At 42.8% G+C, this 27,395-nt stretch overlaps 1 protein-coding gene across 1 annotated transcript in view; it reads left to right on the forward strand.

The window, feature by feature from the left end:
* The first annotated feature begins 718 nt into the window (after window positions 1–718).
* The window catches only part of ANKRD44 (ankyrin repeat domain 44), a 327,806-nt gene continuing 301,129 nt past the window's right edge, over window positions 719–27,395 (forward strand). Inside the window, exon 1 of the mRNA XM_047870045.1 lies at window positions 719–914. Coding sequence (XP_047726001.1) covers window positions 888–914 — 27 coding nt within the window. The 5' untranslated portion in view covers window positions 719–887. The remainder of the gene's footprint in view (window positions 915–27,395) is intronic.

Here is a 27,395-nt window from a genome sequence, read left to right on the forward strand (position 1 = left end):
CCAGTGTTTGAACTTAACCGTGGGGGTTTTGTGTGTGTCCAGCTGGAAGGTAACTGGAGAACAAGGTGGAAGGGCTAGAGACCCTGTCCCCCACCTCCTAAGTGACGAACACTCGCTAAGGAATGACAATGTGACCAAGGCCTCCCCCCATTAAACAAAGAAAGCCCCAGAACCACAACCCCGGACCGAGGTGGGATAATTTGGAGTGTTGGGTAATCTGGTTCCGAATTAGAGGGAGAGGTTTAGGAGAAGTGAGACTGCCCCAGTCTCTCAAGCTAAAGTTGGTGGCCTGTGAGTAGCAGCCTTTCTTGCGCCTCCGGGTGTGTCCACCGGGCTCGCTCATCAGGTTGTGTCCGTGAATGTACGTGGGTATGAGATGCGGCTAGGCAGGGCCACGCTCAGCCCCAGGGCGGGAGGGGGGGCTTCTGTAACCGCGGACGCCCTTGGCGCCGCAGGGCAGTGGGGCCGGCACGCCGGGGCGCAGTGTGCAGGCGCGGAAAGCAGGCGGCAGTCTGGCCCCACGGCGCGCCGGGCGCTGGCGCAGGCGAGCTCTGGGGGCCGCGGGCTGCGAGGCCCGGCTGCGGGCGGCAGGAGGCAGCGTCGGCCCAGGCGGCGAGGCAGCGCGCGGTGATGTCAGTGGCGGCCCGGCTGGCAGCAGCCGGTACTTCCTGTATAAAGGCGGGCGGGCTCGGCTGCAAACCCCACTAGCCAGTGTCAGCCTCTCGGCGGGAGGAGGAGGCGGCGGAGGAGGAGCAGGGGGAGGGCTGTCAAATTCGGGAGCCAGATTTTTTTCCCTTCCCCTGGCAATCCCTTCCGCTTCCCCGGCTCCTGGCGTGACATCTGCGGACCCGGGACCTGTATGTGTGTGCGCGCGAAGGAGCGGAAGAATGGCAGTGCTCAAACTCACCGACCAGGTAGGGGGCGGCGGCGCGGGCGGGCGGGACGCGCGGGCGCGGGGCGGCGCGGAGCCCCGGCGGGGGGATGGGGGCGCGGCGCGGAGCGCGCCCGCGAGCTGTTTACTCGCGGCGAAGGGGAGGAGTGTGTGCGGCCGCCGGCTGCTCCGAAAGCCGGCGGCTGCGGCTCTCCTGCCCTGCGCCGTCCCCGCCCTGGGCCGTCGGAACTGCGCGCCCCGCTCGGTGCCCGCGGCGCGCCGGGGGGCTGGGGAAGGGGCCGGCGGGCGCCAGGCGCAGCCGGGGTGCTGCTCTGCGGGTGTGCACTGGTGTGCGTAGATGAGCGCGGGTGTGCGCTGTCCGCGGGCCCGGGCTGGGCAGGGGGAGGGGAGGCTCGAGGTGCTCCTCCGGCTCCTACCGTGCTGCGCAGCGTGGGCTCTGGCAGCCGGTGCCGGCGGCCGGGAGGCTCGTCCGCGCCGCGGGAAGGAGGGAGGTGTATGGAGAGGGAGAAAGGATCGCAGCCTGGGACCCTCCCCGAGCCAAGCCAGAGACCGGCCCAGACCGCGGCTCTTGTGTGGTCGAGCTGTCTTTATCCGTTTGACATGACAACCTGACTTCCTCTTTAGTAGACCAGAGGTTGTGTGTGCGTGGTGCGCGATGGGGTCCCTTGGAGACGGCGCTTTTGGTTCTGGCCGGTCTGTCCCAGGAGGAGAAGTCCCGGGGCTCCACTCACAGCGGTGAACCACCCTCTCTGTGCCTGTGTGTGTCAGTTTTGTTGCTTTCCTGGCTCAGACACCGCACAGGGCAGCTCTGGAGTGCTGGTTTGGAGAAGTGGGGTTATTTGCTGACTCGGCTGACAGTCCTTGCTGCAGGTCTGGGGAATGGAAACACCCCACCTTTGCAGACTTTGCTGCTCTTAGGATATTGACACTCATAGGCGCACAGCCAAGTTGCATGATAGAACTCTGCAGCTCCTTTCACGAAAAAAGGAGACAGCTTGTTTTTTTTTCCTTCTGCCATTTATTTATGGATAGTGAAATGAACACTGCTTGGGGTCCTGGTTGGCACAGAGTCAATCTTGACTTTGACACCCTATCAAACATGCCATTTCTTGATACTTAACATCTCATACATCTTGAAGGGGTTGCATTTGTTGCTTTGCTGTCCCCAGTTAGAATCCAGCCAGGACATTTAGATGCAATCAATCACCAGAATGATTTGCTTTCATATCTTTGAGAGTCACATTTCTGGTTTGTTTTCCTTAAGTATTTACAGGCTTTTTTTTTTTCCTTTCTGTGGAGGAGAGATCACTGAGTTAAAACTCATGTTAGCCTTAAATTTAGCAGGAAGAACAGCTGGCAATTGTGACGAATCTACTTGTTCCCTTTGGTTCCAGAGCATTTAAAAGTGTAAGTTGATACTAGGATTCTCTCCACCTTTTAGTCACATACTTTGACAACTGTTAGACATTTGGTTTTTTTCAGTCTTCCAGTTTTAGTCTGTTTTGGTCATGTCATCTTTGCTGGTCCAAGTTACTATACTTGTCTCTTAATTCCTAAGTCTTCAACCACAAAAAATGAATCTAATGGACATTATTATTATCACATACGCAACAGAATTTCACAGAGAACTTTAGAGTTGGAAGAGATGCTAAAGACAGTCCTTCATTTTTTTAAATGAAGAAACTGAGATCTGAAGAAGTGAAGCGTGGGATCTTGAAGGACCACAGCTGTTGGCCTGTATTGCTGAAACTAACTCCTGTCTCCTGCCTTCCAGGCTTCTGTGCTTTTTGCTAGTGGTTGTAAGACACCTCTGTCTTTTCATTGGGTGTGTTAAAAGGGTTACAAGAAGTTATCCGCTCCTAAATCAAGATCAACAGTAGGGGAAAGTGTATTTCTTGGTCTTAGAAAGAAAGTTATTCTTCAGGATTTATCAGAGTAGGACTTTCAAAGATGTTTGTCTTTTAAAATGTTTTGGAATACATCTCCTCCCTTCCCCAAAGAAACTAGTATCGTTATGGAGAAAAAAAGTCATGTAACCTGCATTTGATTCCATCTCCAAATGCATCAAAGGGGTCTAAGGAGTTTTAAGATTCAGGAGCATCTAAGAATTGCCAGCCCATCTTGGGACAAGGCCAGCAGAAGGCCGGGTGAGGAGGTGGTCTGGGCTGGGTGGAGTCGTGAGCAATAAAGGTTTCTGTGTGGCTTCAAGTCCAGGAAGTGTGTGATCTTTCTTGCCTTATATAGTCTTACCTTTCAGTTTGAAACTAAATTCTTAGACGCTGGTTCCTAACCTCATCAAGGCTTAAAAACCCTTTGCTTAAATCCGTACTTAGCAAGAGTTTTGCTCCATCCTTTGGGTAGGGGGCTGCCTGCTCTGAGTCTCTGCCTTAGAGTTTGTAGAGGAGCACCTAACTCTCCATTTTGCTGCTGGTAAAACAATCACTTCTCAATTCCTCCCTCACCTTTTTTTTTTTAATGTTTATTTATTTTTGAGACAGGGAGAGATAGCATGAATGGGAGAGGGTCAGAGAGAGAGGGAGACACAGAATCTGAAACAGGCTCCAGGCTCCGAGCTGTCAGCACAGAGCCTGACGCGGGGCTTGAACTCACGGACTGCGAGATCATGACCTGAGCCGAAGTCGGATGCTTAACCGACTGAGCCACCTAGGTGCCCCCCTCCCTCACCTTCTAATCCCCTATTTGTGAGGTGATTCTTGATTTTTGCCATGGCTTTTGGATTTTTAGCTTGATATCCTGATTTCCCTGACACATTCTTGTTGATAACCTGAATCACAAGTTGTCTTGGTTTGTTTTCAAATGTGCCTAAAAGAAAGAATGTAAGAAGATGACATTTCCTGTCCTGCTGGAGTGGGGTGGAGGAGCTTATTGGGTTGATGGGAGTCCCCACCTCTACAGTCAGCCCACACTGGCACCTCAGTCATGCACCAGGAGGAGACATCTTTTCTGAACTCTGTTTTGGGAGAGTTTTAAAAGGGGACAGGCAAGTGTGATTTTTAGTTTTGTTTTTGTTTTTTTAATTTAAATTACTTTTTTTTCTTTCTTTCTTTCTTTTTTTTTTACTATGAGAAGGAACTGAGAGCTGTTGCTACAAACAAACTTAACATTTAGCACTTCTGCATTTGTAACCGTGTCTCTTCTGTTTTCCTCTTCACACAACGCATACCGTTTTTCTTGCAGTGTTCGGGGGACCAAGGATCCTGGTTTGCCAACGGAGGGGTTTCCCAGGATGTGGGACTTTCAGTGCTAACACTGGGAAAATTCTAGGCAAACCAGGATCAGCAGCATAGAACACACTCACCTATGTAATTAATATACTAATGTAATTGTGTCCTCCTAGAAGGACATTAGAAGGTTTCTTTATATCTTTGATAAAGTGAGGTAATTTTAAGTTTGGGAAAGAAAGTTCTATTTCATACAAATGTAGTGACTTTTAGCTCAAGATAGCCATGAAACTCCTTGAAATTTTATTTGCTATTGAGTTTTAGGGGGCTGCTCTTTATGTCTAGTTAAGGTACTCTCGTGATTTTAAGTGTCTGGTCATATCTTCAGCCTGTCTCCAATTCCCTCCTCACCACCCGCCCCCCCCCAAAAAAAAACCAACGTTTTTCAAAGTTATGAAGCCAGAATGGTAAGCTGTTTTGGACCTTTGAAATGTTCACTATTCTTACCTGAATTTGCTAGTGACAGCAGAATGTCACCTCCATCTCGAAGGCTGCCTGTAGACAAACTGTTTCAGCAGGTGGCCCTTTATGGAGCTTCCTGCCTGGAGGCCTTCTGGCTAGGTGTCCCCTTGCCAAGTCCTAGCTCACACTTGAGTCACCCATGTACTTGCCAAAGGCAGTGGCTGGCAGCCGTGGCAGTGGCAAGAAACTAGAAATCCTGTAACTTTGATTTCTAGCTCGTAGTGTGGGGCCTTGGGACACGTGTATTTTATAGGCTGCTCCCATCCTTCCGTCGCTCCCTAGGGCACTGGGTCTATAGCAGGCACTATGCTGCAGCCTTGCCCTCAGCAAAGATGAAAGGAAAAGAAAGGCTTTATTCTTTGGACCCTTCTTTAGTTGTTTTGGGATCCAGTCGCATGATTTGGGGAGTGCACTCAAGGACTGGCGTTTCTTGGCAGAGACCTAATAATGGCTTACATTTATTGTGATCTTCTTGTATGCTGAGCCCTGCCATGAATCACGCCTCTTAATCCTCATGCCATGCTAGGAGGTAGGTGGCAGTGTGATTCCTATTTTATAGATGAGAAAACAGAAATAGGCTAATTGACTTGTTCAAGGTCATACACCCACTAAATGATTGAGCGCTGTGTCCTACCCTGGCACACTGATTGCCCAGGTGGGGCTTTAACCACAAGGCTATGCTTTTAATAGTCAGGAGGTCTATGCGGTAGTAGGACTTCTGGATGCCTGCTCTTATTTAGCAGGAAGCCACTGGGCTAGCCCTACTCCCCGCACTCCACCTAGCTCTTGGGGCCAGACCTACTTCTGTAGGAGTTAGGAGTTAGGAGCTCCTCTGAGGCCTCTCCTCCCAGCAGCCTTGGACCTGGCTTACCCTGTTAGCTTCTCCACCTCTCCACCCTGGCGAATGACCTGTTGATTGGTAGCTTGGGGAATTTTTTCTTGGTCATTAATAAATAAACTATGATCATTGTAGGAAAATCAGAAAGCTAGATTAGCAAAAAGAAACAGTTAAAACCATCTTCAGCCTCTGTACTCAGAAGTCCTCCTGACATCTTGATATAGAAGGAAACTTCTAGTCTTCTAAGTAGCCAGATAAAAATTTTAACTTTCTGCATGATAATATCAGTATCTTTCTCTTGACCACAAAGCTAACAATTCTGCTCTCTAGACCAGTGACTTTTCCAAATAAACTGAATTTATGCATCTCTTAAATAAATGACTGGCTGCTATAGTGTAAACCCAGCAGCACGTACTTTTTTTTTTTTTTTTTAAAGATTTCAGCTTTTACTTCCTCTTTTTCTCTAAACAGAGAGTAAATATAAACTCCAAAAAGCACAATTGTTTGTGCCAGAAACAGGACTGAGCTATTCTTTAAAAAGACTTCTATTTCAACAATATAATATGATTTTTTTTTATAGGCTGAAGTACAACATGAAATAATTTTTAAAAAATAGGGAGGAGCTAGAGAGATCTGATAGTCCTGTGGTTTTAAAACTTTGTAAAGCTATGGCTCTCCTTTTTTTTTTTTTAAGTAAGCTCTTTCAGGGTGCCTGGGTGTCTCGGTTGGTTAAGCATCGACTTGAGCTCAGGTCATGATCTCACAGTTTGTGAGTCTGAGCCCTCAATCAGGCTCTGTGCTGAAAGCTCACAGCCTGGAGCCTGCTTAGGATTCGGTCGCCCTCTCTCTCAGCCCCTCCCCCACCCGCACTCTGTTTCTCTCTTTCTGTCTCAAAAATAAATAAACATTAAAAAAAAATTTAAAAAGCGGTGCCTGGGTGGCTCAGTCGGTTGAGCATCCGACTTCGGCTCATGGTTTGTGGGTTCGAGCCCCCATCGGGCTCTGCGCTGAAAGCTCAGAGCCTGGAGCCTGCTTCGGATTCTGTGTCTCCCTCTCTCTCTGCCCCCCCTTGCTCACACTCTGTCTCTCTCTCAAAAATGAGTAAAGATTAAAAAAAAATTTTTTTTTTTTAATTAAAAAATACTAAAGTAAACTCTTTGAACTCCCTACCCTGAGATCAAGAGTCACATGCTGTACCGGGGCACCTGGGTGGCTCAGTCGTTAAGCCGCCGACTTCGGCTCAGGTCATGATCTCGCTGTCCGTGAGTTCAAGCCCCGCGTCGGGCTCTGTGCTGACAGCTCAGAGCCTGGAGCCTGTTTCGGATTCTGTGTCTCCCTCTCTCTGACCCTCCCCCGTTAATGCTCTGTCTCTCTCTGTCTCAAAAATAAATAAACGTTAAAAAAAATTAAAAAAAAAAAAAGAGTCACATGCTGTACCGACTGAGCCAGCCAGGCGCTCCCTCTGGCTCTCCTTTTTGTTTTCCTCAAAGAAGATTCCATACTGAAACTTAATATTTAAGAGATCGGTGGCAGTAGAGATCCCTAAAGCCCTTTCAAAGATTATTTGCATTTAATATTATTTGAAAGCCCTTTTGTATGAGAAACCTACTGGTAACTGATTCAGTGTTCTTTTCCTGACATCATGTTCTCAGAAAACAAATGTTTATAATTATTGTAGATGATTAAGTGTTACGTAGAATTTGGATGATCATGTCATTTTTATTCATTCTGAGGCAGCTTTGAGAATGATGGGTGTATTATTAAATATTAAGCTGGGAAAATAGGTGTGAACCAGGACTGTCCCAAGTAAATCTGGACACATGGTCACACTACATAGACTGTGTTTGTTCACCTCAGGCTTGACAGTAGGTGAATTAGTGACTAGTAGACCAGTCACTCTCTTTCGAGTCACGTTTACACTGGAGCAGGTATTACAAACATTGTTTTTTAACCTTATGCAAGTCCAGAATTGGAAAATGGCTTCCATTTCATACATCAGCTCTGACCAGTTGGTTGAGGGGTTGCAGAAGCGCTCTGGCTCTTGCAGCAAGGGATGGGGGGAAATGTAACAACTGACTGTCAGTGTTTGCTATGAGTATAAGATAAGAGAGGTGGCCTATGTTGTTAGCCAAACCATGGCAGGTCAGATTAACCTCTGTGGGCCTCCAGTTCTTATTTGTAAAATGAAGAGGTTGGCCTGGATGTCTTTCAGGTGTCTTGGCTCCTCCCTCTCTCTCTGTGACTCAGTCCCTTTGTTGCGCAGTTTGTGCTGTAGTCTTCTTCACAGATGTGGCCGTGGAGGGTGTATTCGCAGATGAGCTCCAATTTAGCTTTCCAGGCAATAAAGTCAGAAAGTTAAGTTAGATTCCAAAAGAAGGTTGTAACCGATGTCAGTGGTTTAGGAACTGATTCCTGCCCTGTGACCACCTTCCACCTTCCCCCTCCCCCCTATTTGACAGATAATCCAAGATTGTTTATTTTCTAGAGCATCACTTTTATTGATTACTCCATTAGCACCCTCTTACCAACATATTTACCTTCTACTTGATTTCAGAGGTATTTTCTCTCATCAGTGTTCAAGTCTGTAAAAGAGTTGGTAGCCCAAGAGGTTGAAATTGATGATCAAAACTCTAGTCTTTCATTATGATATTCATAATTTTTAAGAATCTTTTTATTGTCTCCCCCTTTGAAACTGAAAATTTATCTAGCGCCCTGCTAATTGGACCAAGTAAGTAAGAAGTATATAGTCCACTTTTGGGTTATTTCAGGCTTTGCTAAGTCAATGCTTGCTTGTATTTCTTGGTCTTCATGTACCTGTAATTCCCCCACTCTCACCCTTGTGAGTCATAAGCACCCCAGTGGAACTTTCTAAGAGATCTTTAATACCAGGAGACCATTTTGCCCCAGGGGAGCCTCCAGAGCTCTTGGTAAAACTAAAGAGATTTGTAGGAACATCTGAGGCCTAGATATACAAAATTTCCTCACAGTTTCAATCTGTCTCAAAGGTTTCAATGTTAAAAAAGAAAAAAGGTTTTGTATTAAATTGCTTTTGTTTATTTAACACTAGATTGGGAATCAGAAGACCTGGATTTTCCTCATGGTTCCTTTCTTTCTTTTTTTTTTTTTTTTATGTTTATTTATTTTTCAGAAAGAGAGAGACAGCGTGAGCAGAGGAGGGGCAGAGAGAGAGAGGGAGGCACAGAATCTGAAGCAGGCTCCAGGCTCTGAGCTGTCAGCACAGAGCCTGATGTGGGGCTCGAACTCACCAACCGTGAGATCATGACCTGAGCTGAAGTCTGACGCTTAACTGACTGAGCCACCCTGGCACCTCCTCATGGTTCTTTTTCTAATACTTATATGGCTTTGGGCAAATCCTGGCCTTAGTTTCTTTGTAAAATGGGATTTCATGGGTGAAGAATCCTCTGCATTCTTTCAAGCTCTAACATTCTAAGAGAATGCCCCAGATACCTCTTCTCAACTTTGGGAATCTGGTTTGAAAAGTATCTGCCTTCCATGAACTTCTGTTCTCTCCCCTACCTTTCCCCTTACCCTCCCAGGGTGGTGGTGGCCAGTAGAGTTGACCAGGTCTGAGAAATATACCCCATGTTCTGCCTACAGGTCAGGGTTCTTTCCCCAAGAATGGCATCTTCTAGATGTAGTCTAGAAGTAGTGTAAGGTTTCAGGGAGGGGCACAGAACCCCGTGTTTGTCTATTGTGAGCTGTGCTGAGCTCATGCCTACTTTAGCCTTTCTCATTTGCTTTAGCAGATGGCCTGGGTTCTCCCGTAATCCTGTTTTATTGAGCTCCATAATAACATTTGGGTCTAACAAGTCCATTTCCCAACTGTTGGACCCAGATAATGGATTCGGTTGACACAGTGACCACAGAATTTCTCAGGGAGAGAATTCCTACGTGCAGTCAACAACTCTGTATGTGTAGATGTACCCAGTCGATGGAGGAAGCTTGTTTTGCGATGTAAGCCTGGCAAGATGAAGAGAAAGATAGGAAGTGAGCACAGGAGAAGTGTCATAACAGAAAGCCAGGTAGAGATTCAGGTAAACTAGGACCTGTCAACTAATCCGTTATTGTTAAACAGTAGCCTCCCAAAGCCAGGTGTGGTTTTGCCCCAGGGCTGAGCAAGATGGCTTATTGAGTTTGGGAAAGAAAATGTCAGAATTCGTATTTCTTTTAAAACCCTTTAAAATTTTTATTTTTGTGTTTTTAAAATCTATATTATACTCCAGTACAATAAAAATCCTCTTAGCTCTGTCTCCTACTTTTTACCACCTGGCCAAACCACCACGTAGACTATTCCAGCAGCCTTCTGACTGGACGCACGCCTTGACACCTGACTCTCAACATAGCCATCAGAGTGAGGGAATTCTGATGCTCAGATCGTGTCATTTCTCTCCTCAAACCCTCCCACGTCACACCAAGGAAAAGCTGAAGTCACAGAGTGGCATCCTCAAGGTCTCCTCCACTCACCTATCCGGCCACGTCTCCTCCTGTCCTCCCTTGACATTCCTGCTGCCTGTGAGCATCTCCCCTAGAGATCCACATGCCCACCCCTTACAGATCTTTACTCAAATGTTACCTTTTCAGTGAGTCCTTTCCTGACCATGCTGTATAAACTGCCTATGCCATATTTCTGGTCTCCTTTCTTTATTTCCTCTCCATGGTACATATCCCTTATACCATATATTTTATCTTTTTATAAAAATAAAAACTTGGGGCGCCTGGGTGGCTCAGTCGGTTAAGCGGCCGACTTTGGCTCAGGTCATGATCTCGCGGTCCGTGAGTTTGAGCCCCGTGTCGGACTCTGTGCTGACAGCTCAGAGCCTGGAGCCTGTTTCGGATTCTGTGTCTCCCTCTCTCTGACCCTCCCCCATTCATGCTCTGTCTCTCTCTGTCTCAAAAATAAATAAATGTTAAAAAAAATAAATAAAAAAAATAAAAACTTATGTGTAGAGGAGATAAAAATAACAGGGCAAAGCTTTTTGTTGTTTTGTTAGCTTGGTTCATTCACTAGTGTAACTTTGGCACTTAGAAACAGTATAAGGCACATAAGTAAATGTTCAATGAATATTTGTTAAATGGCTGATATAAATATGTATGTGTGTCTGTGTGTATATCTATATGTTCAAATGTTTTTACTCATAAGGTGCTCAAATAAACAAACAAAAATACTATTGTAAACAGAGCTCCCATCTGTACACTGCGGTATTGGATTTCCATTCAGACAATATTCAGAGAAATTTTTCTTCCCCATCGAAAGATAAAAGATCACATATTGTCTTCTTTTCTGGTTATATGTCTCCTCTTTCTAAATTGAACTTTCAGTGGTGGGGATGGGTTAGCACTGTACTTGGTTCTCAGGGGTTCCGTTTCTTTATAGGGAAGGTATCAGAGTGACACTAGGGAAAGGGAAATGTGGACCCTAAATATCATGGGAAAGGATGCTCAGACCCATTACTAAGTGGACCTTTTTTATGTATTCCAGCAATCAAGGTCAGTTTAATGAACCCCATCTCCAAGGTAGTGACTCTGATAGAGTCCTCTGCTCCCCCTCTTTCCACAAAGGATAAGAACAGGTACAACAGAAGAGTTAGAAACCAGACAGCAAATTGGGAAGGAGATAAGACAATAATTGTGCTTCATGTTATTTAATCCCGACAACGTCTCTACAAAAGAGTGGCTATTACCATTCCACTTTACAGATGGGGAACATGAGAACTGAGATTTGAAGTAGTCTCTTTAGGGCCTCATGACTCCGGGGTTCACATCTGGGCAAGCTTGTCTCCACAGTGCACATTCTTAGCTGTCATGCTTCTAGCCTCTTGAGACAGGTGTAGTATCACAGGAGGCCCTGTTCTTCATGGAGCTTGTGGTGGTTACAGATGGTATTGCATGCCTTGTGCATGGAAGGCCCACATCAGATATTTACTGAATACAACGTGGCGTATGAAACAGCTCTCAAAGTAGGTATAGTGCAGGTTTAGACTACATTGTGGGGGTACTTCTTAGGAACTACAGAAGTCCAGAGATGGGCATAGTTACTAAGAAAGGCATCAGGGAGCTGGAGGGAGTCCAGTGACCCTTGAGGAAGGGAACGATTTTAGACAGCGTATGAGGGTGAGAGGCATCCCAGGTGAGTGATGTGCCATGTACCTGTCAGGTAACCTGAAGACTGGCTTTACTGAAGCAGGGGGTTCATACTAGGAAAGCATAAGAGGAAAGGAAGGAAATAGTCAACATGCATCCTGGATAGAAATGGTATTTGTGTATTAACAAATCTTTCTTACTTGGCTTCTGATAGGTACTACGTGTCCTTTCCTGGAGGCATAAATTGTGTCTGGGCAAAACTCATTATTTCCATGTGTTGTGTAGGCATGATATTTGAACAATGAATTTGTATTGCTATCTTGTGCTAAAAAGTATTGATGCATAAGGTGAGGTGTTACCTTATGGGTCTTTCTGTCTCTACCATACCTCCTACTTGAAGGGAATATTGTATACATTCTTGTTATGGCTACATTTTGTGGATAAACATGTATCCTGGAGTATTGAACTTCATTGAAAGAGGCTGGATGGATGGTCTTCATGGTACAAGACACTGACAGATTAATGTAGTAGGTCTGGAGAAGGCCTGTTTTTAACCTTTAAGTTTTTATTAAAAATTACTTTAAAAATCCAGACTATTGGGAATCTATAGAAAAAAAATGATTTCATTTCTTAAAAAAAATCAATTGTGAGAAAAAAAGAAAAAGAGGGAGAGGGTGGGGGAAATATATACATCACTGAGAATTAAGTCCCGTATAAACTAACTGCAGTGAATAGATTTAGATTCTGATTCAGACAAACCTAAAAAACACATTTCTGTTAGACAATTGGGGAAATTTGAATACTGCCTGGTTATTTGAAGATTTAAAGTGTGAATACGGTATTGTGGTTATGTTTAAAAAGAAAGTCTTTATCTTACAAAACAAGAAAACAAAACCACAAAACCTTAGCATTTGTCCAGGGCACCTAAATATTTTAGTGACTCACTCTTTTGGGAAGCTTTTTTTTTTTTCTTTCAGTTTACTTCTTCCTGTTCTCTTTGTGCCCTTCTAAGCTTTCCCCTCTCACCTCAGAGAATGTCTTCAGTAGAGTTGTTAGAATCCTTGATTGTTAGAAAGCACACAGTTCTGCCAGTTTTGTTGCCTAAATAGGCAACTAACTCTGAATTAGTTGTGAAACTTACCCATCTATTGACTTAGTTTAAGTGGCCTTCATAACTCATGTTAGATATTTGAGTATCTGCCTTAAAATCACATCTTTGGTGCCTTTTTGAAGATCTAGATTTGGCTATCCTTGTACAGTTATTTCAGTGTGAGGTATGTCCAGGGGAATTTAGTTATTAGAGTTGTCCCAAATCACTTTGTTATATTACTTTTTCCTTTTTAAATTCCAGTTAACATACAGTAATATATTAATTGCAGGTATACAATATAGTGATTTAACATTTCTGTAGGTCACCTGGTGCTTATCACGATGTTACATTACTTTAAAACCATGTTTCCATTTAAACTGAGTAGGTTTAAAAAACAGCAAGCAGGGGCGCCTGGGTGGCTCAGTCGGTTGAGCGGCCGACTTCGGCTCAGGTCACGATCTCGCGGTCCGTGAGTTCGAGGCCCGCGTCGGGCTCTGTGCTGACAGTCTGGAGCCTGTTTCGGATTCTGTGTCTCCCTCTCTCTGACCCTCCCCCGTTCATGCTCTGTCTCTGTCTCAAAAATAAATAAACGTTAAAAAAAAACAATAAAAAAAAAAAAAGAAAAGAAAAAAAAATAAAAAGTGAAAAAAAAAAAAACCAGCAAGCAGTTATAAGGTCTCAGTTTTAATGACTGAGTTGCCACGCCCCTTTTCTTACCTGAACAGGAAGTGAATGTTGGTTATGGCCCCCAAGGATTTCAGTGTTGCTTTAGGCATGCTGAGATATCTGTGTTTGTTTCTACAAGTGTGAAAACCCTTCCCTAGCCTTCTTGATGGAGCGCAGATTTAAGAATAGACCGGAGGCTTGAGAAATGGCCAGTTGCAACTTGAGTAAATGATATTGTCATGTGTAATTTAGAAGCCAGATGACTTGAGTTTGGGATGCTCTGGAGCCTCATTATAATTAAGTCTTGGGGACCAGGAGGTGAGTGTAACATTTAGTTGCTAATGCTACTTTTCTTAGCAGCCAAGAAGAAACCATTTTATTTTGAGGGGCTTTGCTCTTTAGCAAAGAGTCTTATATCAAAGTCCCACGGCACTCTATTACTGTGTATACAATGTTTTAAAATGTTATGACATCTCACTGAACAATTTCCAAAAAATATTACATGGGAGTGGCACAGTTCAGAGAATACCTAAGTTGCTGTCTGCAGGTCTAGGCTATAGGCACATCTCTTCTCCTGACAGTGTCTCATACACAATTGTGACAAAACTTTTCTTGAATGTAAAATGGGTATAATAATACTTACTTTACACGGAAGTTATGACAATCCAGCGGGAAAAGCCTTTGTATAGCAACTGGTCTATAGACACTCAGTACATAGTCCTTGAATTTCTGGTTGGTTCATTTGCCAAATTAAAGATTAGTTCTCTAGGGTCAATTTCAGCTCGATGGGAATCTGATTTTTATTATTTTTTTTGTTTTAAGTTTTTGACCATTTATCTGGTCTTTTTTTTTTATCAGTAACTTAGTTTAACATTGAAAATGTAGAAAATTTTTTGTTTGTTTTATTCTTGTGTGAAATCTCCATACTTAGATTTGAGTTGTAGCATTTTCGTTCCTACAACTTTAGGAAGTGCATTTTTCTTTCCTTTTGGTTTTAACGAATGAACTGATTTAGTTTATTTGATAGAAGAATTTTATGTTTAAGATAGATCTAGGAGAATAAATGTGTGTTGAAAAATTCTGAGGAGTTTGCAATCATTCTTGATTTAAGTTGTCAAAAAGAACTGAAAATTACTTTTAAGAATGCCACTTCCTCTTCACAGAAGTATAAAACCATGTCTTTTTGAGGAAGTGTGTAAGAACAGAATCGTTGATAGTTGATAGAGCAGTCTTCATAAAAAATCATCATGGGAGAATTTCTGAGAAACATTGGTGTAAAATTTCAAGTTTAGAATGAATGTACAACAGGATAGAAAGCCATACATTTCTCTGAAAAAAAGTGTGATTAAAAAAGTCAGAAAAAGGATTCCTTGTAAAAAGTCACTTTAATTTGGAGTCTTTTTTCCTTTTAAAACCGTAGAATGCTATTTGAAAAGATGGTAAGTGAAACATCATTGGATACATGTGTATGTTTTAATTCTTTTTTTTTTTTTAAGATTCATTTTTTTAAAGTAATCTCTATACCCAATGTGGGGCTTGAACTCACAACCCTGAGATCAAGAGTCTCATGCTTTACTAACTGAGCCAGCCATGTGCCCCATGTATTTTTTTAAAGTTTATTTATTTATTTCAAGAAAGGTGGGGGGAAAGGGAGAGCGAGCGAGCACTGAAGCAGAGGAGGGGCAGAGGGAGAGGGAGAGAGAATCCTAAGCAGGCTCCTGGGTGTCAGCACGGAGTCCAACATGGGACTGGAACCAACAAAATGTGAGATCATGACCTGAGCTGAAATCAAGAGTTGACTGCTTAACCTACTGAGCCACCCAGGTGCCCCAGAGAGAAATATATTTTAAAAAAAGGGGAGGAGTTGCCTGGGTGGCTCAGTAGATTGAGCATCCAATTCTTGATTTCAGCTCAGGTTGTGATCCTCAGGGTCATGGGATTGGCCTGAGTGGGGCTCCACACTCAGTGTGGAGCCTGCTGGAAATTCTGTCTCTTCTCCTTCTGCCCTGTCCCTTGCTTTCTCTCTCTCTTTATAAAAAAAAAGGGGGGGGGGGAAGGAACTGAGAATGGAGGGAGGCTGACCGTGGCTGACCATGTTACTTTCCAAGGTGAATGTTAGAGATGCTCTTAAGCTTTAAGCTAAAGTAGTCATCACCTGTTATACTCTGCTTCTAAACTAGTTTTTAACATTGCTCTTCAGCAACATTGACACTTATTTCTTGGAATTCTAGGATTGGAATAACCAAAGTGGAGGTTGTTATTTAAGCTACAAAAGAAATGACCAGAGCTATGTACCCAGAAGCCTGGAAAGAATCAGGCTGATGGTTATTTGACCCATTCTGTGGGTTCTTGCTGCTGATATCGAACCTTCTGAATCAGTGTAGTGACTGGCAGATAAGAAATTATTTTACACAGTGGGAAGGCAGGTATTGGGGGCTCCTGGGACTAGTAACAAGGTTCCTGTGACATCTCTGGTTTTAAGTGCCTCCTGCTTGTCTTTGTGAACGGAACTCAAGAAGGACATTTCCTTATCACTGCTTTATCATTTCAATGAGCTTTTCCAGAGATCTAATTCTTACCTCCGATTCTGCCAGAACTGGCTGTGAGACACTGGCAGTCATTACACTCTCTCTGGGCCTCAGTTTCCTCTAAGGAATGAGGATGTTGGTTAGATGAGCTGACAGCTGTTCCAGTCTTTGATGGCTCTCACCCAGAGGCTGGCAAACTACTGCCTACAGGCTGAATCCAGCTCGAGGCCTGTCTTACAGCCTGTTAGTTAAGAATAGTTTTTATATTTTTGAATGGTTGAAAAAGATCAAAAGAATAATATTTTGAGACACATGAAAATTATTTGAAATTCAAATTTCAGTGTCCATAATAAAATCATATAAGAGCAAATCCTCCCTCATTTGTTTATGTATTGTCTGTGGTTGCTTTGGGACCCCGAGAGTGGAATTAGGTAGTTGCCACAGAGTCTGCATGGCTGGCAAAACCGAAAACTTTACTGTCTGGCCCTTTACAGAAAAAATTTGCCAACCCCTGCTGTACCCCAAGCACAGATTTGGGACCACACTCTTCAGATATCAAATACTACACTCTTGTTATCTTCGTATTTCCTATACTGTACTTTGATCTAGATTTAATTAGATTAATATGATAATTCTTGCTTTTATTATTTTATCCAGGAGAAAGTAGAGGCTTAGTTAGCTTACTTGGTATGTTTTTAATTAAAAGGAAAAATCCCCTTTAAAACAATAGTTTGTTTGTACTCAGACTTTTTTTTCTCCCTTTAGGAATCACTGTAGAGAAAGAAGCCATATGTTTGTATTTTAAATCATTTGCCTTTTAAACTGGATTTTTAAATTCCAGATGTGGATTCAGGAACAGTTAAAATGTACTTTTGATGTTCTCAAAGAGCCATGATGGGGGAGGAGAACTTTACTTCTTATATTTGAGAGTGAAACAAATCTTAATATTTTCTATTTCCCATTGTATGCTAAAAATACTATTTTTAGTTTCTTTGAGTAGACACTCTAGATCAATATGGGGATGGAAATGGCTTTAATCTCATGGAGAGCCAACTATAGCAACTGAATGAATGCATTTTGAAGATACACTCAATTATTACAAATAGAAATTATAAAATTAAAAAATAAATATCAATAATATCCACTTATCTAACATTTCCCATTATTGTAGAAAGTTCTCTTTGAAGCTAAGTCTGCTAATTTCTGTGTGAGTTATGGGTTTGAGTGAGTGTGTGTGTGTGTGTGTGTGTGTGTGTGTGTGTGGTGTTCATTGTTCACATCATTATAATTTAAAAGAGAATTTGTCTCCCACTCTTATACTTCCAAAGTCATTTGAGTTATTCTAAAACTCCTTCTAGGCCTGGAGATTCTTTTGAACTTAGAAGAAGACGGGCACCTTGAACTGGTTAGTAAAGGGCAGAAGGGAGGTCAGTCAGCACATGTGATATTTCATCTAAAAGTTAGCTTCATTTTTCTCTTTTGATTCTCCAGAGAGAAGGAATTAATGGAGATACTTGTTGATAAAGAAGATTTGTGAAGAAATTCATGTAGTATATAACTTCAGAAAACATTGACAGTGACTCAGTACCTAAGCCAGCTGAAGATCTCCAGTGTTTTCTGAACAATATCATAAAAATCTGGAGGAGACAGGAGGTGAACAGAATGGTAAAATTCCCATTTTTCAGAGGGAAAAACTGAGATGAGTGGTTATTATTTGGTTTGTCCGACTGATAGTGGGGGTAGAGATCTTGTTTTTCTCTGCTCAGTCTGAGATGCATTTCATTTGCCTATCCTCTTCTTAAACAGCACTTGTAAAATCACATGTCATTTCTATAGTTATATTTAGGATGTAGCCTGAAACACTGCATAAACACCCTGTGATAGAATACTGAAGTCTGCTGCCTAGGTAATTATTATGTGGGTCTAGTATCATATCATTTCCATTATCTAGATGAGAATGTATCACACACTTCAAAGTTGGTCTAGAAGAGAGAGCCCATTGTGTACAGGGCCAAAAGGGTTTTGCTTCATGGTTGCCCTCTGGGTGAAAAACTTTTTGATATGCAGAAGGCCATGGAACTTCGTTCTTGTTTGAAAACACTTGTAGCTGGTAGTTGTGTTGAAACACTAAGGCTTTCCCACACTCTCACCCCCAAAGTACCTCTACGATGTACTCTGTTTTCTTATTTAGAATTTTATGAGAAGTATGTGAAATTGCCGTCTGAAGGGAATGTTTGTCACAGAACTGCCTAATCTTTAGATGTGTCTAAATGCAGATGTATCTAAAGAGCACTTTCATTTTCCTTCTTACATGGAAGGAGGCAAGTTTCTCCGTGGAGCCTCTCACTTCTGGTTTTAATCTGTTTTTAGCTCCTTGATTAATGTGTGGCTTGGGAAGGCTGGAGCTAAGCCATTTATTTGCTGTTCACTTCTGGGGGAAAATGTTTGCACCCCTACTTTTTAGTATGCAAGCCTGTGGTTCACTCGAGTTTAGGTTAGCAAGGACTATTGAATGAATGAATGATCTAGGGCCAGTTTCTGCTGCTGTGTTTCCTTCTTCCCTGCCTTCACTCTCAGTTCCTTACTGTTTTACCTTCTTTCCTCATCCTGCAAACTTTACCACAAAGACAGGAAGGATAGAACACGATTAATTTTTTGTTATGTAAATAGCCTGAATGTAAGGATTGAAGGTAGAAAATATTGCCGAGTTTTTGGTGGATTTTTTTCTTAGTACCTTGTTAAATGTATACAATCAAGAATTATGTGGCTGAGCAGTACCTGGGTGGTTCAGTTGGTTAAGTGTCTGACTCTTGATTTCGGCTCAGGTCATGATCTCACTGTTTGTGGGTTCAAGTCACACATCAGGCTCCACGCTGACAGCACGAAGCCTGCTTGGGATTCTCTCTCTCCCTCTCTCTCTCTGGCCCTACCACACTTGCACTTTCTCTCTCAAAATAAATAAATAAACTAAAAAAAAAATGAAAGAATTGTATGACTAATAGTTCAGTGTGTCATGACATGAACAGACCTGAAACAGCTCCCTCCCTCTCCAGTCAAGAAAATAGAAAGAAATGTTTGCTTATTATTTTATCTTATTTTTTTGTAATTGCAAGAGGTTAGACTGGCTTTAACTGGGACAGTCACTTACATAGGAAGTGACTTTTTTTTTTTAAGTTTATTTATTTTGAGAGAGAGAGACAGGCAGAGAGAGAGGGAGAGAGAAAATTGCAAGCAGGCTCTGCATTGTCAGCATGGAGCGCAATGCAGGGCTCAAACTCACAAACTGCGATATCATGAGCTTAGCTGAAATCAAGAGTCAGATGCTTAACCTACAGAGCCACCCAGGTGCTCCAGGAAGTGACTGTTAATGTGGGTTCTTGGTTTAAGTCTCTAGTTTAGTTGAGCCCAAGGGAAGCAGAATATGCTTCCCACCACTGATCCTGGGTAGACAGAAGGGAGGGCCACCCCAGGCCATCTACTGATGCTTATGAGCACCTCTGCAATGTTTTTACCCCCAACTTCCACTCCCAAAAGGTTTTTGCAAACAATGTATCCCCTTGCCCATTTTTTAGGTTGACATCTGAAGTTTTCCATCATAAAGTTAGAAAGGTACAAAGGATATGTATCACTCCTGGCATAACGTAAATATTGACTTTTAAAATCAAAAGGTGATATCACTGTTTGGATTGTATTGAATGGAATTTAAACGCTGTTGTGATTTGATGTGCCCCATCATCACTTACAAAACACACGAGCAAGCTCTTCCTTAATAGTTGGAAATTTTACATTGTTCCCTTTTCTCCTTGAATTCAATACTTCCATTCCACTTCCTCACACAGAATTTTATCCAAATATAGTACATTTAAAAAGCCCCAATTATCCTCTGGTACTTTGCAATAAAAATATGATCCTAAGGTGCTAAGAGTTATATAAATTCCTGGATTGAGTTTCTCTTTGTAATAATTATTATACTACTATTTGTCAAAACATAAATATATCACAAAGATTGATAAATTATTAGTAAAACATGCACAAGTTAAACATTCTTATTTGAGGTGTGTTTCTTGATTGTTTGATGAGGCTTTGTTTCCTGGTTTAAATTAGTTCATGATAAAGGAAGTTAATGGAAGGAAAGGAGGTGTGAATTAAAGGAAGTTCTCCTGACTCACATATCTTGAACGTGCCCTTTCTCTACCAGACATTTTTACACCTTAGGGACAATTCCCTTGGTCCGAATCAGAATGGGTGAGAAGTAAGTCTACTTTTTGAGGGAAGATGGTGAAGAGGAAAATGGGAAACAACAGCAGAGTGATGCCCCAGCCACAAACACATGACTTTTATCAATGTGGACATATGGAAGTGGAAGTCTGGAACGTGATACCCACAAAATAACCCGTGCCTGCAAACCTCTTGCAAAGTCTTCATGGGCTCCAGGGCTCCAAGGCCGCCTGGGTAAAGCTCACTACTCTAGAGAGGCAACCTTGGATGGGCTGATGTCATCACAGCTGGTGGCCTGCATTCCCCTGCCCCTGTAGCCCCATCAGTTGGCCAAATATGGGTCACTGGGTCACCTCAAGTGTGAATGACAGACACACTAGTCAAGTGTCATAGGCAATACAGATTGCTTTTGAAGGCTGTGCTTGCATTTTTGAAAAACTAGACTAATATGTGTTAAAACTTTAACTTTTGAAGGTAAGGTGGAGGGATATGTAGAGGTCTTTATATATGTTCTCAGTTAAACATGTTGTAAATTTACTAGCCTTTAATTAACTAATTCATTAACATTTCTTTCATGATCTCTGTGTTTCTTTTTTTTTTTATGCTTATTTTTGAGAGAGAGAGACAGAGAGAGAGAGAGGGAGAGAGAGAGAGAGAGAGACAGAGCACGAGTTGGGGAGGGGCAGAGAGAGAGGGAGACACAGAATCCGAAGGAAGCTCCAGGCTCTGAGCTGTCAGCACAGAGCCTGACACAGGACTTGAACCCATGAACCACGAGATCATGACCTGAGCCGAAGTCGGATGCTTAACTGACTGAGCCACCCAGGAGCCCCATCATCATCTCTGTGTTTCTGCAGGACAATTATAGTATGTCAATACTTGATGATAAGTTGGTTTTGTGTGTTTGAATATTTGGGCAGCTTATCTCTGCAACTTTTGAAGCTTTATTTGGTGTTCATGAAGACTTCCTCTTGGGCATGTTGAATCAGGTCTCTACGTGCTCTCCTTATGTTTCACTCTGTGCAACTGATTGAGTAATAGCAGGATGTCAGTAATGGTGTTCCTCATTAGATTTTAAAATTTAATTAGAATTTGCTGTATTGGAAAGCTAATTTCTTCTTTTTTAAAAAATGTTTTATGTTTATTGTTTTTATTTTTGAGAGAGAGAGACAGTGCGTGAGCAGGGGAGGGACAGAAAGAGAGAGGGAGACAGAATCTGAAGCAAGGTCTAGGCTCCAAGCTGTCACCACAGAGCCTGACGCAGGGCTCCAAAACTCACAGACCGCGAGATCATGACCTGAGCCGAAGTCGGATGCTTAACCTACTGAGCCACCCAGGCGCCTCAGAAAGCTAATTTCTTACATTTGAAGACCCAGATCCTGCTTTATACCTGATCTTTGACAAACCAGTTGCTTGCAGGAGTACATCTGACAGCAACTTTGGTTTGTTTAATTCCTGAATTGGCTAACACGTCCCCTGATTTTGTAAATTGAGAATTTATATTCTACTGGGCACTTTACAAAAAACGAGGTGAAATATCTGGATATAAAATTCAGAGTGATGTACGTTTGCACGTGTATGTTGAATGGATCTGTCTGGCTTTTCCGTGCAATGCCGCAGTGCTTCACCAGTGTTGAAAATGGTTCTTCGAAGAGAATGCTGGGATCTGATGACTAGCATTGCTGGTTCCTCTCTTGCTCAGCTCCAGACCAAACAGAAACATGCATCCTCTGCCAAGTATTCTGTGACGTCACAAGGCAGGCCCTACAGCACCGTGGCTTTTTCTTACACTTTTCCTTTTTGGGCTGCGGGAGATTTAACCTCTTTCTTGACTCTTCTGCCTCCTTTTTTCAGTTAAGGGGTAGCTATTAGAGTATATAGGGCATCCAGTAGTATAAAATCCTTTTTAAAAAAATAGATTTTATTTTTAGAGCAGTTTTAGGTTCACAGCAAAATTGAGCAGAAGGTGCAGAGTTCCCTTATACTCGCTGCCCCACCTCACCCCTTCCATCCCCCACTATTTACACCCAGTGCCAGAGGGGTGCGTTTGTTACATCCACGCACCTGCGCTGACACATCATTATTACCCAAAGTCCATAGTATACGTTAGGGTTCCCTCTTGGTCTCGTACATTCTGTGGGTTTTGACAAATATTTAATGACATACATCTGCCATTATCGTATCATACAGAGTAATTCCACTGCCCTGAAAATCCTTTGTGCTCTGCCTGTTCACCCTCTGTCCCCCCTAGGTCCTGGCAGCCACTGATCTTTCCATTGTCTCCATAGTTTTGCTTTTTCCACAAAGTCATGTAGTTGGATAGATTCTTTTTAAAAAGGATATAATAGGATAAGAAAATTTGGGAACTTCAATGAATCTCAGAGAGTTTCTATTATGTGGCCTTTTCATGCTTATCAAAATTTGGTATTCTCCAACAGTTTGAATGGGAACCAACTTGTTCAGCTTCACAAGCAAAAAAGTACTGGGGCGCCTGGGTGGCGCAGTCGGTTAAGCATCCGACTTCAGCCAGGTCATGATCTCGCGGTCTGTGAGTTCGAGCCCCGCGTCGGGCTCTGGGCTGATGGCTCAGAGCCTGGAGCCTGTTTCCGATTCTGTGTCTCCCTCTCTCTCTGCCCTTCCCCTGTTCATGCTCTGTCTCTCTCTGTCCCAAAAATAAATAAACCTTGAAAAAAAAAATTAAAAAAAAAAAGTACTTTGCATTGTTTAAAGTCAGCTTAGATATTTCTGGGAGAAGCAAAGAGAAGCATTAAAAAAAAATTCAAGGTGGAGGAAGTAGAAGGACATTTTTTTCTGTCCTTAGAAATTCCTTAAAGAATTCTTTTTTAAAAAAAATTTTTTTTCAACGTTTATTTATTTTTGGGACAGAGAGAGACAGAGCATGAACGGGCGAGGGGCAGAGAGAGAGGGAGACACAGAATCCGAAGCAGGCTCCAGGCTCTGAGCCATCAGCCCAGAGCCCGACGCGGGGCTCGAACTCACGGACCGCGAGATCGTGACCTGGCTGAAGTCAGACGCTTAACTGACTGTGCCACCCAGGCGCCCCCCTTAAAGAATTCTTTAAGTCAACTTTGGTTGCCATTTTGATAGCATTTTGGGAGATCCTGGATTAAATAAAAAGGGATTGCTTTCAAATTGAGAGAACTGGTATTAAATAGAAACAGGCTCAGGTGGAAGGTGGAACTGGAATCTATTGAGGCAAAGATGTTTAGAAAGGATAATGTGCTTTAATGGTGCCATTGGGAACTCTTGTAGAGCAGCAAACGTAGACCAGGTGCAGTGGTCACATGGAAGTGTTCTCTCCCTTGTGCCGAACGGGTCAGCTTACCATTTTACTTTGTAAATTAAGGGGTTAGTACTCTCAGATTCAACCAGAGCTAGCTGTGGGTCAGGCTTTTCATGTGGGAGATGGAATGGTTGAATTGCTTGCACTGATACTCAGTGATGAAGCTGGCAGAGGGTTCCCAGAAGTGACTACACTGAAATCTCTTCTTTTTATCAGAATCTGATACTATGTCATTTTATTGATTGAAAACATTTTTTTAACATTTATTTAATTTTGAGAGACAGAGAGGAGCAGAACATGAGCAGGGGAGGCTCAGAGAGAGAGAGAGGGAGACACAGCATCTGAAGCAGGTTCCAGGCTCTGAGCTGTCAGCACAGAGCCCGATGCGGGGCTTGAATCCACGAACCAAACCATGAGATAGTGACCTGAGCTGAGCCGGCGCTTAACTGACTGAGCCACCAAGGCGCCCCATCATTTTATTGATTTTTTAAAAGCTCTGTACAGGTTCTCTATCAGCCATACATGGGTTTTTGTGTTCTCTCCTTTTTGTTTTTCTATAATCCATTTAACCAGGGTTTATTTTGGAGGAACTTGTGAAGGGGGCATGCCCAAGACTAACAAACAGTCCAAGTCTTTAGGGCTGTGACACTAGGCTGTTAATAGTGTAAGACACTCTTGGTGGTGGAAGTAAGTCATAAAACCAGAGAAGGGTTTAGGTTCTTGTGAAAGTAAAAATCTACTTAGCATGTTTATGAGAGAGGAGCGGGAGTCATTGCTCCATTAGAGCCAAGCAAGCATTAAAGCTCCAACATCCAGCTCGACTATTTCCCATAGTTTAGCAAATCACTTTAACCCATGGCTTCCCACACTTTGCACCGTTTTCTCCAGTTGCTCTATCACAGGCAGGGCTACTGTGTATGGATCATGACCCAGAAGAGGAACAGGTTGGAGCTCCATGCCACAGGTAGCATTTTATGGCATTGGACCTGCTCCATTGATTAACTCTTAGCCTCCATGGTCCCAGCCACATTCTCACAGGAGGAGGGCTTGTGGAACTTGTTGGTGGACATTTTGCAATGTGACTCACCAGGGGCCATAGGCCTTATGTAACTCAAACTCTAACTTTTCATCACTTCCTGCAGAATGTGTTGTAGAAGGATTGAGGGATTTGGCTAGAGGCTGGTGGGTGATACTCAAACTCACTCAGGATGTGAGGTTCCTGGGTGGGCTTTGAGATGCACATTTCTTGGAGTGCCACAAAACTGAAATTTTACCACTTCTGTCTTATGAAAAAGGCCCTGCTTCACTAGCAGAAAATAGATTTCTATTGTGGGTGTTGCTGGTCTTTATATCTTAAAATTTAACAACTTAAAATTGTGTAAGGAATCATTTCTAGGATTTCATTTAAATACACATGTAGGGGGTGCCTGGGTGGCGCAGTCGGTTGGGCGTCCGACTTCAGCCAGGTCGCGGTCTCGCGGTCCGTGAGTTCGAGCCCCGCGTCGGGCTCTGGGCTGATGGCTCAGAGCCTGGAGCCTGCTTCGGATTCTGTGTCTCCCTCTCTCTCTGCCCCTCCCCTGTTCATGCTCTGTCTCTCTCTGTCCCAAAAATAAATAAACATTGAAAAAAAAATTAAAAAAAAATACACATGTAGTTTTTGACCACACGTTGCCTTAATTTCTTGTGAGATCTTGTGGTGGTAGGTTGCTAAGGTTGTAGAGAAATTAATGGGAAAGTTACAAAATACAAAAGAGTAAATGCCATATATCATTTTATGACGATGATGATATTATTATTATTTTTTTATTTTTAGAATTAGGAAAAGGACTCCATTGTTCAGTTTTCGTCGTAAGGCAATTCGGACCTGGTCGTAGGATATGGATATTCTGGGGGAATGATAGTTGGAAACCTCTAGAACAAATTGCAGGGAAAGCTCAGAGAAATCCTGATAGCCTGCCAGAGACCCAAGGGACTTTCATTCATTCTCTTCATGCAGTTCTTTGATGTTGTTTGTAAATGCATTTCACTAAAGTGAGTTGCATCTCTTAATGTCTGTCCATGTTTGGAGGTACTTTGGGAGTTGGTCTTATATGAAATGAACATGTTACACATTTGTTCATGTGAGGTTACTTTATTTTCTCCAGAGAAATGTAGATATTTCAATAGCATAAATTATATGAAAGCATCTTAGCTTTAGTTTGCCTGTACCCCTCAATCCAGCAAGGAGACAACATCCTGGACATTTTTTTGGAGATAACTGTCTTGCAGTCAATTCATTTTCTTCCTCTTGGCGAAATGGGAGTTACTTTGCTTAATTAAAACCAGAAAACCAGGGGCGCCTGGGTGGCGCAGTCGGTTAAGCGTCCGACTTCAGCCAGGTCACGATCTCGTGGTCCGTGAGTTTGAGCCCCGCGTCGGGCTCTGGGCTGATGGCTCAGAGCCTGGAGCCTGTTTCCGATTCTGTGTCTCCCTCTCTCTCTTCCCCTCCCCCGTTCATGCTCTGTATCTCTCTGTCCCAAAAATAAATAAACATTGAAAAAAAAAATTAAAAAAAAACCAAACAAACCGGAAAACCATTGTCAGCCCTTGTATAAGGCACCAACCCCTAGGTAGTTCACATCAAATTTCTTTTGAGGCTGGTAATTTTCAAAGCCAGCAATAGGATGTAAAGTAAGTCTTTTGCTGAATCTAGCAGCAGATGTGTTTGGAAAGTGAGGAAATGATGTTGCTAACTTGCTAACTGTATTTTGAGGGATAATGTGATGGGGTGTAGTTTGACTGGTATTTCCTCTTTTAAAGAAATGCAGGCAAAGTTTTTCCTTGGAATTTAAAATGTATATATTACTCTAAAAGCCTCCTGGGAATTTGAAACTGCTACTTGCTTGCTTATAACTTTCCCTCATTTTGTTCCCAGCAGTGGAAGGAAAGTTTAAATCTTGTTTCAATCTGTGGTAAACTTTCTACAGCATGATACTTGTTGGTCAGTGTTAATTCTAAATCAGTGTTCTGTCTAAAACCATATAAAATGATTCTGATACAATTGTAGACACTAAAACATCTACCATGTTTTCCAGTGGAATGTTTTTACTTGGAGGCATTGGAGAAAGGCTGAAGGGGCATGGGGAGGGACTGTTACTGCTCGTGTGTGTGTGTGTGTGTGTGTGTGTGTGTGTGTGTATTTTGAATGCTAAACTGAGCTCAGTCATATATGAAGATTGGATAGAGGTAGTTCAGTTCAGAGAGTTCCAGGCGGGGATGTTGGAGTGGTTTTGATGGAGCACGATGAATCCTGGGTGTGTGGGGCAGATCCAAGGGCCACCCCGGGAAGATGAAAGGCATGACGTTGGGAATTTTAGCAGGTTTGCAGGAGAGGGATTGAGCCCAGCTTTTTACTTTCCTTTTACATCCAGGGAGAGTTTTCCTTTTACATCTGGGGAGAATGAAGATGAAACAGTTGGAGTGGAATGAGCAGTAATTAAAATAGATGGTGGGTAAAATGGTGGAAGTGGGTAAGTTCTCTGAGCAAGAGGAGAAGCCAGATGGATGATCAGTGAGAGAAGCCCCTACTTTTCTATGCAGAGAACACACTAGGGCCTCTGCTTTTATGAATTAAAAACATAGCAGCTTTCAGATGATTACTTGGCAAGTTAACTAGTGGTGCTCTATATCTGTCTTATATCTGAATTATTCTTATAATTCTCTTGGTAGGTTTTTTTTTTTTTTTTTAAAGAGAGGGGAACATCATTGGAATACTTCAATGGAAGAGTATCTTCTGTGTAAGTTTCTAAGTGTCACTCAGATTCCCCCTCACCCAGGTTCGTTTCTCCCTCGTGGAGACTGGTGGGAGAGTTTGGCGACCCCTGTCTCAGAACTTGGTTACCCTTCTCTGACACAGCCCAGGTGACACCAAACTATACTGTTTAAATTTCCTTACAGTAAGACCTAATCAATTTAAAAAGCCCATTATGACGAATTCCCTTAGGAACAAACAGAATGGCATACAATTCATTTTTCCACTCAATAAATATTTATTGAGTCCTGTATATTTCATGT

Source organism: Prionailurus viverrinus, chromosome C1 (assembly GCF_022837055.1).
Source record: "Prionailurus viverrinus isolate Anna chromosome C1, UM_Priviv_1.0, whole genome shotgun sequence".
NCBI lineage: Eukaryota > Metazoa > Chordata > Mammalia > Carnivora > Felidae > Prionailurus > Prionailurus viverrinus.